Here is a 14071-nt window from a genome sequence, read left to right as displayed (position 1 = left end):
CTGCCCCAGCAGATGGCATAGGTCTGGAGCAGCGTAGGCCTTCCAGGGCCGCTTGGGTGGGTGAGATTCAGTACCATAGTCTCAAGCCCACTTGACTTTGTGAATTCTGCAATCTGCAGTTAGTAAATAAGATCAGTGCCCTGTGAACAACCCACTTCACATGAGCCATCAGTTCTAATGGGCACTCTGCATTTATGGGGAATTATGGGCAACCCAGTGGTAGTCTTGTGAGTGCACATTATTTTGACTCCTGGCTCTGGCTTTGGGACCCACCTCCCTAAGCTGTGACTGCCCCTCACACAGTTCTTATGTCAGGAACTCCGACCTGAGCCGTGTGACTCTACTTGCTCCACTAGCATCAGAATGACCTGCAGAGTGTTTGAGAATGGCCAGTGCCTGGTCTTTCCTCATTCCCCGGAATCTCTGGGTGGGCTCCTATACCCCCACTTCATCCCATTCTCCAGGTGATGCTCTTAGGCACTCGAGTTTGAGGATGGCCGTCTTCAAGTGTGTGGCCATTCTCCCGCCTCCATTTGGATTGCGGTGCCTCTGGCTATGGAACGCTTCAAGCGTTGTCTGACATATTTCTTGACTGGTAAGTTCTGTCCCATCTGAATGGGGATTGTGCTAAGCAGATCTGAGAAAGCACAGCTGTATTGTCCCTCTAATGTTGCTAAGGTCTTTGAGCCTGGCTTTCATTTCAGTTGGTAAACTTTCCTTTCCTTTCCTTTCTCTCAGGTATCTGTACCACGTTTTGACTAAGAACACCACAGTCACAGAACAGAACCGAAACCTGCTGGTGGAGACCATTCGTTCCATCACTGAGATCCTGATTTGGGGAGATCAGAATGACAGCTCCGTGTTTGAGTAAGGGTTTCTAGTGGTTTTTCATTTTTCTTCTTCCTTTGACTATTTTTCTACATGTAAATCATGTGTCATTCTTGATGATGTCAGAATTTGACGCCGATTTGGTCTTGCACAGATACCCCCCCCTCTATAAAATGTCCTGAAACACTGCAAGCTGCAGATACAGAAGTTATGGAAATGAGTCTCTCTATAAATTCTGAGACTATCATGGGTAATTTTTCCGGTAATGTCTCCTTATCACCCTCAAGGAAGGAGACAGTGTCCTGGGGAGTTAGATGCTGAGTGGCTGAGTGAACTGGGGGACAGTAAAGTGAACATTTATTGTGTTTACTGATGGGCCAAGCACAGTGCTGAGCTCTTGACAGATAATCCCCTTATATCTCCCTGTGACTCCAGGGTAGAGGCCCTATTGCCCCCATTTATGTGCACGGTCAAACAGCTGGGAAGTGTTGAAGCAGTGCCTTGTGCCAGAATCCACAGAGGAGTTTGTCCTTATTCTTGTACTCTCTGCGTGAGCAACCTTAGGCCAGCCTCAGTTTCCTCATGTTTAAAGGAGAAAGAGAGTTCCTGCCGAATGTCTGGTATAGAGTAGGCACTAAGAAATGTTAGCAGTTTGCCTGACCAGGTGGTGGCGCAGTGAATAGAGCGTCGGACTGGGATGCGAAAGGACGCAGGTCTGCTTGAGCCATTAAAGCTCACCAGCTTGGACCCAAGGTCGCTGGCTCGAGCAAGGGGTTACTCGGTCTGCTGCAGGCCCGCGGTCAAGGCACATATGAGAAAGCAATCAATGAACAACTAAGGAGTCCCAACGAAAAACTGATGATTGATGCTTCTCATCTCTCTCTGTTCCTGTCTGTCTGTCCCTGTCTATCCCTCTCTCTGACTCTCTCTCTGTCCCTGTAAAAAAAATAATAAAATTTTTTAAAAAAAGAAATGTTAGCAGTTTATTAAAAAAAAAAAAAAGATGTCCCTATTGAACGATTGAAAAGCAAAGGTGATAAACCCCGAACTGCTTCCCCAATAGACCTGTCTCAGTGTCCAAGTGCAGAAGAATTTGGATTATGACAACCACCAGACAGATTTTATTTTTATATAAGATAATCTCAAGTATTGAGGCCACTTTTAAGACCATTATTAAAAAAAGTTATTTCTAACATGTTTCTTATTAGATATTCTGATTTTTCTGGATAGCTTTGCATTTTCATCAGTGAGGTTGTCTAAGATAAAGCTACTTGTGGTGGCAAATGCAAGCCTATGACACTGGCCATGATCCCCAAGGACAACGTGAATAATAAGCGAGGTGCTGCTTATAAACAAGACTAGCCTCCTTTGAGGCTCCATGAGGAATTGGTTGGTTTTTGGAAATGAAAGAGACTCTTGGGTTAAAGTTTAGAAACTGTGTCCCCTCTACTAGCATGGACTTCTTCCGTCCATCTGTCGGCTTAGAAAAACTCCTGAGCTACGAGAGGCCCACTGACTCTTCAATGGCTGCCTAGCAGAGTCCCAAGAGAATTTGTTTTTAATACATTTTTTAAAAAAATTTAGAGTAATTTTAAATTTACACAAAAGTTGTGAAGATAGTACAGAAAGTTCCCATAGGCCTTCCCTCCTGTGTCCCCTATTGTTAACATCTTAGATGACCAGGGTATATTTGTCAAATCGGAATAGCTGACATTGGTACCTGACTATTAAGTAAACTGCAGGCTTGAGTTGGATTTTGCCAGATTGTTCATTAATACCCTCTGGTTGCTGTAGGCTCCCCATCCAGGCTCCACAGTGCACTCAGCTGTCACTTTTCCCCACTCTCCTCTGGCCTATGACAGTTTCCTGGTTTCTCTTGTTCTTCATGACCTTGACAGTTTTGAGGAGTATCTCCCCCGCCTGGGAGTGTGGGGATTAAGTTCTACCTTCTGGAAGGGGGAGTATCTACATAGAATATTTGAAATTCTTCTGCATGGAAGATTTGTTTCTTCCATTTATGTATTCAATCAGTTATTTATATTAAAATGAACTCATGGATAGTCATACTTTGGATTATAATCTAATACTGTGTTACTTATTTTGTTGCTGAGTTTGCCCCAGCTTTGGGCTCTGGTAGCTCTTTCAGGCTGGCTCCTGTGTCCTTGACCCCCCCCCCCCCATCCCATCCTGTTGTTTGTGAGCACTCCTTACCTCCTGGTGCTGTCAGATTCTCCAGGCTCGTCTTCTAGTTCTTCTCCCCAGCCCTACAATTAGTCGTTTTCCACCAACTCCTCCAGGACATTAAAAGAAAATAATCCAGGCTCTTGAACTGAATGCTAGACCTAGCATTTGTATCGATCTCTGGGCAGAATCTAGGTACAGGCATTCTACCAAGTTCCCAAGTTGGCCATCATTGTGCTGCACTGAGCTTGTTGGGTGATCCTTGGTAGACAAGGTAAACAATATAAGTCAAATGATAGAAATATTCTGGGGGTCAATGTGAATGGCTCCCCAAATCAGAGTTGGAGAAGATTTTAGGGGCCATTTTCAGGTAATTTATTCCAACAGAATTTATGCAGCCTGCAATCCTGTCTGACAACTGAGGGGGAGATGTCAGCAAAATAAAGCCAAGCAGCAGACACCTTTACTGCAGTGATATGTTTGGAGTACCCCCAGTGAGAGGTTGTCTGCTCTTAGCTTGAGCTCAGAGAACACAGAACGAGAAACATTACCTTCTTCCTTTAAATAACAGTATTAGGAGATTCGGTCTCCTTTTCAAGACTAAAAGAGCCAATGTGGACCCCCAAAAGTCAGTGCCCTGGGCTGCATGCAGGCAGATGTCCTGTCCAGACAAGAAAGGCAGAGGCATACTTGGGGAGTGGGTAAGGACCCTGTCAGCATCTTCTCCTTCCTTCCCGTTCTTTTCCCCACATATGGAAACTACAAACTTGACAATTTGAAAACCAACTCAATATTAGCATTATTTTTACTCCTTTGTAGGGAATTCCCATTGTTTAACACTCAGAGACAGGGAGAGCAGAGGAGAGGCTTAGTAAGGAACACAAAGGGTATAAAATATCTGATGGAAAATGCTGCTTACCAGGTTTGTAAGCACAGAGTAACTGTGTAATCATTCAGGAGGTGACGATCTTTCTCGTTCTGTCAGAAATCAAGTAGTTCACTGCTTCCCGGAATCAGAACTGTCCCCACGCTCTGGGCAGAGAACTTGGGAAATTGTATTTGCCTGTCCAGCACCACACGAGCTCGATAGCACGTCAGCTGAGGCTGTGCAGGTGGCGTTGTCCGGCTGCTCAGCCGATGCTGGGCTGGGGGTGGGGTGCACATGTGTGCTGAGCATGGACCCAAGGATGGTTTAGACTACTTCCGTGTGTGGAACCAAATCACTGATGCTTTCCCATTCTCTCCCCAGCTTCTTCCTGGAGAAGAACATGTTTGTTTTCTTCTTGAACATCCTGCGGCAGAAATCAGGCCGCTACGTGTGCGTTCAACTGTTGCAGACCTTGAACATCCTCTTTGAGAATATCAGTCACGAGACCTCCCTTTGTAAGGACAATGCTTGACACCTGCCTCTGCCCTGCTGAGGGTCGGCCGCATGTAGTTTGGCGTGGTTTTTGTGTTACTTTTCAAATGTCTGTGCTCACCATGTATCTTAGTGTGCTTGGGCTGCTGTAACAAAGTACCCCAGACTGGGTGGCTGCCTTAGACAACAGAAATTTATTTTCTGGAGGCTGGAAATCCAAGATGTGCCTTCAGGGTTGGTTTCTGGGTTTCTGGGGAGGCCTCCCTTCTGGGTTGCAGATGGCTGCCTTCTCATGGTATCTTCATGGGGTCTTTCCTCTGTGTTGGGTGCTGGGGTCTCTTCCTTTCCCTTTTCATGTAAGGACACCAGTCTTACTGGCTCAGGGCCCTGTCCTGTGACCTCTTTTAGCCTTAGCTACCTCCTGAAGGCTCTGTCTCTAAAGACAATCACATTGGGGCTTAAGGCTTCCATATAAGGATTTGGGGGGGCACACAGTTTAGTCCATAGCCTCATGTTTATCCCTGAGCGGTGGTGCTGTAGGAGGCTAGGTGGGTCCCTACTGCGAGGGACTCGGGGGCGTTTGCATTTCTGGTTTATATTGAATAGTGTATTACTACAGAGGTGGAGTCCATCGGCCAGTAGAACAAGCGCGGGAAGCAGCAGTGGGGAGGGACTCAGCCCGAGCACCTGCCTGACGGGCACACGTGTGACTCAGAGCCTGTGCCCTACCCCCGCAGTGTCCCCAGCTCTTCATCTGCAACAACCCGAGAGGCAGGTGCTGTCACTGCCCTCATTTAACTCCTGAGAGTTTGAGTCACTGGCCCAAGGTGATGGCTCTAGCAAGGCCAGCATTGAGAAGGGGTTAAGCCCAGGTGAGTTAGCTCTGTGGTCCTTAACTGGGGGGTGATCGTTCCCCAGCAGACATTTGTCAGTGTCCAGAGGCATTCTTGGTTGTGCTGATGATGACAGTGGTCGGGGGCAGGGCTGCTACTGGCATCTGGTCGGTGGAGACCAGGGGTGCTGCTAGATAGCCTACAGTGCACAGACAGCCCCGCAACGAAGAATTATATAGCCCAAAATGTCAACAGGGCTGAGGGGGAGCATCCCTGATTTAGCTCCTAATCTTCCATGCTTGACCACTAGCTTTATTCTAAGTTCACCATTTAAGCCACAGGCCCTACGTGTAGAAAGTGGGGAAGAGATGACGAGTGACCAAATGTCTATGTCAGAGGCAGGCTGTAGGTCCCCAAGATAGGTTTGAAAGTAGTTTCTGGTGGATGGGAGGGAGGTGGTAGAGATGGTGTCATTGGCATTCCTTTGGGGAAGGAGGAAGAGGTAGGCAAGAGCAGTTGAGTGGTGGTTCTCAAAAGTGACCACTAGATGGTGCTGCTGCTCCAGGAGACTCCTTACACTGATGAATGTGAGTTGACTCTCCCTTAGTGGTTTCCCTTGTTATCAGCTTTTGTTACACTGGATATGAATTTCGTGTGGTTTGAAAACTCCAGGAGGGGAAGACCCAGTTTGGTGGTCCAGGCCTTGGACTCAGACCCAACTAGGCCCCAGGCCGGTTCTGCCACATATTCCCCACATGTGCTCTGGGTGATGAACTCTCCAAGCTGCGGTGGGGAGAATCCTATACCCAGGGAATGGAGTAGTTTAAGTGTGACATGTTTGCAGTGCGTAGTACCAGGTCTGGCAGGTAGATGGGACCATGCAGAAGAGTTGGTTTTGTCATTAAATGTACCATTCCCTCAGGTGTCTGTTCTATGGTAACCCTTTCTAAGCACAGGCTGCTGGATTAAAGATGGAAATTGGGGCCCTGGCCGGTTGGCTCAGCGGTAGAGCGTCGGCCTGGTGTGCGGGGGACCCGGGTTTGATTCCCGGCCAGGGCACATAGGAGAAGCGCCCATTTGCTTCTCCACCCCCCCCCCCTTCCTCTCTGTCTCTCTCTTCCCCTCCCGCAGCCAAGGCTCCATTGGAGCAAAGATGTCCTGGGCGCTGGGGATGGCTCCTTGGCCCCTGCCCCAGGCGCTAGAGTGGCTCTGGTCGCGGCAGAGCGACGCCCCGGAGGGGCAGAGCATCGCCCCCTGGTGGGCAGAGCGTCGCCCCTGGTGGGCGTGCCGGGTGTCTCCCGGTCGGGCGCATGCGGGAGTCTGTCTGTCTCTTCCCGTTTCCAGCTTCAGAAAAAAAAAAAAAAAAAAGATGGAAGTTGGGACAGTTAAAATTCTGGGGTTTTTGGATCAGGTGGCTTTTCTTGCACTAGGTCTAAAAAAGGTCTCCTGCTTTTATGAGCTCTGTCAAAGTAGCAGAATAAGAAGATGGATGACTTTTGCTTATATTTTTGCTTTCTAATTATAGACATATTCTCATTATAAAAGCAGCAACCAAAAGCAGATATTGCAAAAATATAGAAAGCAGAAGTTCTGTAGATTCTCACTCTAACAGTTCAGTGTACACATACCATTTTGCTGTTTCTTTTATTTTCCCCCAACCTACCAGTGTATATTAAGCTTTCTGATTATCCATTAATACATCCTTACCTAGTTTGGTTCAAGAGCTTTGTGGGGGCATACCTTATTTAACTTGACCATGGGCATTTAGGTGGTTTCCGGATTTTCATTATTACCAGCAGCCATTTCATAAGTGCACCTGTTGTCTGTTGGGTTTGGTGACCTAAGTGACAGAAGGCCTGAGAGATTGAGATTACTTACAGACTCCTGGGTTTATTACAAAAGGATACCACAGAAAGTCGGCCACACAGCGAGGGGGTAGGAGAAAAATCCCAGCCGAATAATAGAGGCACCTCCGCTGCCCCCACGGTGGCCTCCACCACCCACAGAGTCGTCTGTGGAGGCCCTGGAAAAGTCCCTGCCAGGCAATGATTGGAGCATGTGGCTTTTCCAGCTCAAGAATGCAGCCCAGAGGTTCACGATTGTACGTCTGAAGCCACCAGCATTGGCGTCTGTGCCTCTGGTGGCCCGGAAGCCACTAACCAGTCACAATAAGGCTCAACATGACATCTCAGCAGTCCCTTCTCCTGCCAGCTCATTCATCCCCATCTATAGCCAGAATAACAGAATGGAAAAGACGTGCTGTAGGCATCAGTATCTCCTGGGCCGCTTGGTACAAGTTACCATTCTAGGTGGGTAGTCTGGACTGTTCAGAGCAAGGAATACTGTTGATATAGCAAAAGGAATAAACTCCTACCACTATGTGTAGTGTCATGGATAGTTCTCAGATGTGATCAGGGAAAGGAACATGTGTACTGTGGATTCCATGCATATGAAGTTCAAGAACAGGCAAAACCAGTTTATGATGATGGAAGGTAGACTAGGGGTTGTCTCTGGAGATGGGGTAATGACTGGGCAGGGGCACGAGGAGCCTTCTGGGGAGCTGGAGTCGTGCTATGTCTGGTCTGGATGGCGCCTGGGGTGTCTGCATTTGCAAAAATTCATCCAGCTGGCACCTAAGGTTTGTAAGGTGTGTATGTGTATAGTATATAGGTGCATGTGTGTACTTAGCATTCACATAAATGTACATTTCCACCTAGATCAAGTGGTGTACTCACAGACTTGTAGAATATGTAACCTCACTGTAAACACAGTAGGATTCTTAGCCCCCGGCCCCACCTCAAACCCACCACCGCCTCCTCTCTGAGCAGCTCAGCGTTGGCAGTCGTTCTGATCAGGAGATTGTGAAAACTGCCCTAAGGCTACAGACCCCTCGGCCTGTCTGCAAAGCCAGAGCACCCAGTGTGCTTTTCTGAACGCAGTGGCTTTCCCGGAGACCTGGCTTTTGAGGAGCACCTGGCTGTGGCCTGTGCCATAGCTGCCTATGGTCCTGGGCTCCCGGCTGGCTCTTTGCATATGATCGGTGATTCCAAATGGCCTTTCAGTAATCCTTTGGCCTAAGTTAGGTACCTTTTGGAGACAAATAACAATAGTTTATTTTCATTCACCCAAGAACAACTCTATTCAGTCCTGGGGATATGGTGGTAAAGATTATGAATCTCCAAGTGACAGTAATAAGAATAATGGCAGCTGACAGTATTGAGTGCATACTTTGTGTCCCTCTCCATTCTTAGTACCTTTTGTGTATTATCTTTCATCCTCACAACAGCCTGAGAGGAAGGTGCTGTTATTTGAGTTTTCAGACAAGGGGGCTGGGGAGTGGGAAGGGTAAGTGGTCCGCCCAAGGTCACCCAGCTAGCATGTGGCGAGGGTCCACGTGTGGGTCCAAGTTTACATTCGAACCCAGTGTCTCCCACACACGAGAGGGCGGAAACCCTGTGGGGTTTCTCAACACAGAGTCCCAGGCCCACTGCAGAGATCTGAACGGGTCAGGGCTGGGGCACAGGCTTCATCGGGTCTGAGTAGCTCCAGGTGATGCTGTGTTCCCCGTCCGAGGACCAGACTGAACCACCCCACTCTGCTGCCTGGAGCTTCTGCCTATCGGGCAGTGTCGGTCATGCTCTGCCTTTAACCAGTTGTGGGGAGGCAGGTGGGACGATGCAGAGCTCACAGCTGGCAGCCCAGAGGACAGACAGTGGGTACAGCGGAGCCTGCTTTGCAGGGTGGCTGCTGGGGACTTAGAGGAGAACATGTCCAGCAAGGGCCCAATGCCATGGTCATGACCTGGAGGCCTGTGGACCATAGCTGGTCTCCAGACCTGTGCCTGCAGGCCAGCACAGCTTTCAAAGCTAGCTGCTCTCGTGGCCAACATCGCCACATCGGGAGATGCAGCGTGAAGCCGTTACCCAGCTTCCCTTGCGCGGTTGGAAGCGCGCTGAACCTGTACTTCTGCGGGGGCCCTGGACCTGGGACTTGGGGCTGGTAGCCAGACTTCAGTCGGCCCAGTGCCTCCAGGCCCTCATCAACCCAATTTCACTGTTAGCCCCTGTTAGCTGTGATATTAACACAGGCTTTGACATGGGACCTTGGTTCAAATCTTATCTCTGCGACTTTCAGACTGTTTCCTTGGGCAAATTAATTAACCTCTCTGAGCTTTTTTGCTCATCTGCAAAATGGGAAGGATGAGCCCTACTCTGCAGCATCATTGTGAAGCTCTCAGCCTGATGCTGGGCGTGTTGTGAGATTCCACACAGAGCGGCTTTTATGACTTCGTATTGCTATATAGGGAGGAAAACAGACCGTGTGAGGCCCTTTGTGGTGTTCAGGGCTGATGAGGTGACTTGACGGCAAAGTGGGCAGCTTTCTGTGAAATAAGTGCTTCTACCCTCATCGTGGGCGGTGTGTGAAATGCCCACACGCCATCTCGTCGGCCCCTTCAGCTCTGTGTCGAGTTGTGTCCGCAGCGGAGATGTTCGAGTGTTCTGGGACACCCGTGTGGCGTGGCGGGAGGGTGACCCGGGCCTTTCGCTGGCATTGTTTCCAGCTGTGCGTAGTGGCTGACTTCCTCGCTGGGTAAAGGTTACGCTGCTCCCCGTTAGCTGGTATAACTTCTCCCAGAAGCATGACTGGTTTGGGTATATTCCCATGGTCATCGGTCTGCTTGTCACCTGACTTTCTCTGCTTGTCTTTCCTCCAGCACGAATTAACTTGGTTTTTGTGTGTTTTGTTTTTCTCCCTCTAGATTATTTGCTCTCTAATAACTATGTAAATTCCATCATTGTTCATAAGTTTGACTTTTCCGATGAAGAGATTATGGCCTATTATATATCATTCCTGAAAACACTTTCGTTAAAACTCAACAACCACACTGTCCATTTTTTTTACAACGAGGTAAGTGGCTGCCAGAGGGGTGCATTGGGGTGCATGGCTAGCTGGTCAGACGGGACCTTCTGTCCAGGGGGCTTTCTGTCTGTGTACAAAGTACTTTAAAAAATTTTTTTTATTGATTGATTTTAGAGCGGAAGGGAGAGAGAAAGAGAAACATTGACTTGTTTCACTTCTTTATGTATTCATTGGTTGACCCCTGTATGTGCCCTGACTGGGGATCGATCCCACAGCCCTGGTGTATTAGGACAGCACTTTAACCAACTGAGCTACCCGGCCAGGGCTACAAAGCACTCCTGTGCTTGCTCTTTCCTGATTTTCATAGGGACACTGCTCGGCCTTGCATGCTTACATTTTTTTTTAAATTTAATAAGTCACCTCTTCATTTTTGATGTAAAATTCAGTCATGCAAGCTGAGAGCATTACTCCTGGCAGGGAGAAGTACTTGGAAGTTGACTGGGAGTCGTGTTACTGTATGGGGAAAACGGACTCCAGTCAGACCCCGTTTTACCACTTCCCTGCTGTGTGACCTTAGGGAAGCCCCAGTCCCTGAGCCTCAGTTTCTTCCTCTGAGAAATGGGGATAATGTATACCTTGTAGAAATTTTTAGGGACTGAATTAAATGAGATGATACCCTCACAGCACCTAGTATGTACCTGGCTTCCTAAAATCATAGCTATTCTTTTTAAAGATTTTCTTTATTGATTTTACAGAAAGAATAGTGAGGGGTAGGGAGTGAAAGTATCAACTCATAGTTGCTTCACTTTAGTTGTTCTTTAGTTGTTTGTCATATGTGCCTTGACCAGGCAAACCTGGGGCTTCGAACTGGCGACCTCAGCATTCCAGGTTGGTGTTCTACCCACTGTACCACCACAGGCCAGGCATAGCTACTCTTTACAAGCTAACATCCTTGGTAATCCTTGGGAGAATTATTAGAAATTTAAGTAAGTAAATTGTTATTGTTCTCATAATTAAAAGTAGCTTGAACAATAAAGTCAGTTTATCTTATAGCATAAGGTCCAGATACCAACTGCCCTGGGGCTGGTCATCATGTGGCTCAACAACTTCGTCAAGGATCCAGGCGTTTCCATATTCTTGCTCTGCTGACATACAGTTGGCCTATTTCTTTAGGCTCAACCCCTCATGGTTTCAGAACGGCTGCAGCAGCTCCAGACGTCACATGCCACTGCCAAAAAGCCTGATGAGAATACTTCCCTTTTTGGTTTCTTTAACTTCCAAAAACCTTCTTTCCCAGAAGCCTCCCAGCAGACTTCCTCTCATGTCTCAGTGATCAGAACTGTGTCACATCTATCACATAGTGTGTCTAGAATTTGGAAGTGGCCTGGCAGGGCATTTCTGGCGTGGTGTCTCATGACACTGCATCATCTGAAGGCTGGACTGCGGTGGGAGGATCTGATTCCGAGGAGTCTTGCTCATATGGCTGGCCATTTGGTCCTGGCTGTTGTCTGGAGGATTTAGACATATAGGGATTGCTTAAAGGTCCTCATGGCAGGGAGGCTGGCTTCTCCCAGAACACATGATCCAGGAGACCAAGGGGAGGCTGTAATACCTTCTATGACCCAGTCTCAGATGCCACACACCATCACTTTGGCTGTATTCTTCAGGCCACAGAGGACCTGATTCCTTGCAGGAGAGGATGGCACAGGTGTGTGAATACAGAAGGTCGGGATCACTGGACCATCTTGGAGGCTGGCTATCACACAGCCATGTGCTGTTTGCATGCCAGGTGTCGACTGATTGATGGCTACATATGCTGTGCAGCCTGTACTTGACCGTATTCCCAAACATACCCTCTGAGTTTGGGCATACTCCATCTAGCTATTCCCATATGATGTGGCAACAGTGGCCTGACCTTTGATTTTGTCTGGATTAGTCAGTGGGGAAGAGCTGGCCTTAAAGGGAAGAAATACTAGCTGCCAATCACAAAAATTGTGTGTGGCCATTCAAAAAATCAACATTGTGTAGCCTAGTACTTGGCACATAAACACGACAGGGTTATTGAGCACCAGATAGATGACATTAGCATTCTCTGAGGGGCTCTCCCAGGTGGAAGAAAATCCGCCTGTGAAATTCAGATCAACAAGAGGAACAAATTTTCCATTCAGGTGCATCTGGGCTTCTGTGCCCCCAGCTAGGAGGGCAGAGCGCTGCGTCAGGAAGGGGATCCTGCTGACCACTAGAGGAATGGTAGGGGCCTCATTTTGAAGCGGGCTTGGATTCCTCTTTTATTTGGGCCAGTAGAGTCGCTACCAGTTGTTAAGTGTACACCTGACTTCTAGTGCTCATAGTCGTGTATTTCTTATTAGACGGTTGCCACCTCTTCCCTGCTCTACCGCTGCCTCTGAGTGTCCCACGGTGGCTCTGGAGCCACATGGGAAAACTGGCCACAGAGGGCAGCTGAGTGTGTCGCCTTTCTGCCCTCGGCCCTGGTCCTGCTGTGTTTTTTTCTTAGGGCTCCAACACCAGAGTCCTGTGCTTCTGAACTAGTTTGGTCTGCTCTGATAATCCCTTTCTAATGTCAGAATACTCCTCAGACTCTCCTCCACCGTGATGATGCTTACACTTTCCGGATTTCCAAATAGAGGGACGTAGAATAGCCAGGAGAGATTCTGATATGGTCAAACTTGACACTTGCCTTTCTATCTATTTATTTATTTATTTTGAGCAGAATCTAATAACAACTAGCATTACTACTGAGTGCTTATTAGGCATCAGATGCTGGGGCTAGCTAGCACTGTGTGGTAAATGCCTCATATAACCCTAGCATTTATGAAGTGGTAATTATTATCCCCACTTTCTAGATGAGGAAACAGAGGCTTAGAGGTTTACGTCACACAGCTAAGAAGCGGTAGAACAGCTCATGAGCCGGGTCTGGACGCTTTTCTGTTCCTTCCGTGGTCTCTCCTCACCAGGCCTTCCCACATTCCCCGTTGGGAGTGAACCGCTGGCTTAACGTCCATGTTGGTGACATTTATTTTATTTTTGTATCTTGTACTGAAGTCTGATAAGATTCGGAAAGCTGGGGTGGGAGCGGGCCTGTCTCACATTTGTAATCCCTTTTTGGTACTTCTTTTGTTTTAGCACACTAATGACTTTGCCCTGTACACAGAAGCCATCAAATTTTTTAATCACCCTGAAAGCATGGTTAGAATCGCTGTGAGAACCATCACTTTGAATGTCTACAAAGGTAAGTTTTCCTTACGGTTTATGCCTTGGAAGCTAGTGCTCGCTCTGAGGAGTCAATGAGCCCAGTTCTCTGGTGGTAACGGGGAGCACCGTAATTATAGCTGTGCTTGCTCGTCTCACAGAAGGCCTGTAGTCATTGAACATTTAGCTGGCCCCTTAGGAAAGTTTTGTACCACTTTTTCCCTGCACACTCAGTTCTGCAGGTTCAAGTCTTAGTGCTGACACAGAAGTAGCAGTGTCCTAAGAGAGGCGCATGTGGGACCTGGAGCGGCCAAGTGATAATTAGATAAAGCAGAGTCGTCTTTGAAATGTTAGATTTAAATTTTTGTGTTTTAGCCTGTAAAATATACTTCCAGGGGTTATGTTATCTTTAAAGTACAAAAGCATTTTTCATCTCGAGCAGCAGGGGGCAGTATTGTATTCTCGGCTTGCTGCAAAACTCTACAAATTCCTCCCTTCTTTCAAGATACACTTAATACCCAAATCAAGCCTTCCGAGACTCCCTGCCCACACCAGCACAAAGGCTGGCTGCTCACGAGTTTCCCGGCCTGGAATTGCCCCACAGGGCGATGCCTTCTCTGCCTAAAGCCTGGGTTATTTTCCCTGTAATCACCACTTTGGAGCTGGGACTATTTTCTCAGGGACCAGAGATCTTTGACCCTCATGAACTAGGATGTTATTATTTGGAATGGCCCCTAATTGGGAGGGGGCGGGAGCACCTCAGGGACTCACTCCAGACTAGTTCTGGGATTGGGTTAAA

At 47.9% G+C, this 14071-nt stretch overlaps 1 protein-coding gene across 9 annotated transcripts in view; it reads left to right on the top strand.

Moving 5' to 3' along the window:
* Positions 1–14071, top strand: part of CLEC16A (C-type lectin domain containing 16A) — a 222844-nt gene that overhangs the window by 15883 nt on the left and 192890 nt on the right. For all 9 annotated transcript variants that reach the window (XM_066274870.1, XM_066274867.1, XM_066274866.1 and 6 more), the window contains exons 2-5: positions 739–867; positions 4259–4392; positions 9962–10110; positions 13207–13312. In XM_066274870.1, the coding sequence (XP_066130967.1) occupies positions 739–867; positions 4259–4392; positions 9962–10110; positions 13207–13312 (518 nt within the window). The remainder of the gene's footprint in view (positions 1–738; positions 868–4258; positions 4393–9961; positions 10111–13206; positions 13313–14071) is intronic.

Source organism: Saccopteryx bilineata, chromosome 4 (genome assembly GCF_036850765.1).
Source record: "Saccopteryx bilineata isolate mSacBil1 chromosome 4, mSacBil1_pri_phased_curated, whole genome shotgun sequence".
NCBI lineage: Eukaryota > Metazoa > Chordata > Mammalia > Chiroptera > Emballonuridae > Saccopteryx > Saccopteryx bilineata.
Note: the sequence above shows the minus strand (reverse complement) of the source record. Positions and strands in the feature narration are given on the sequence as shown.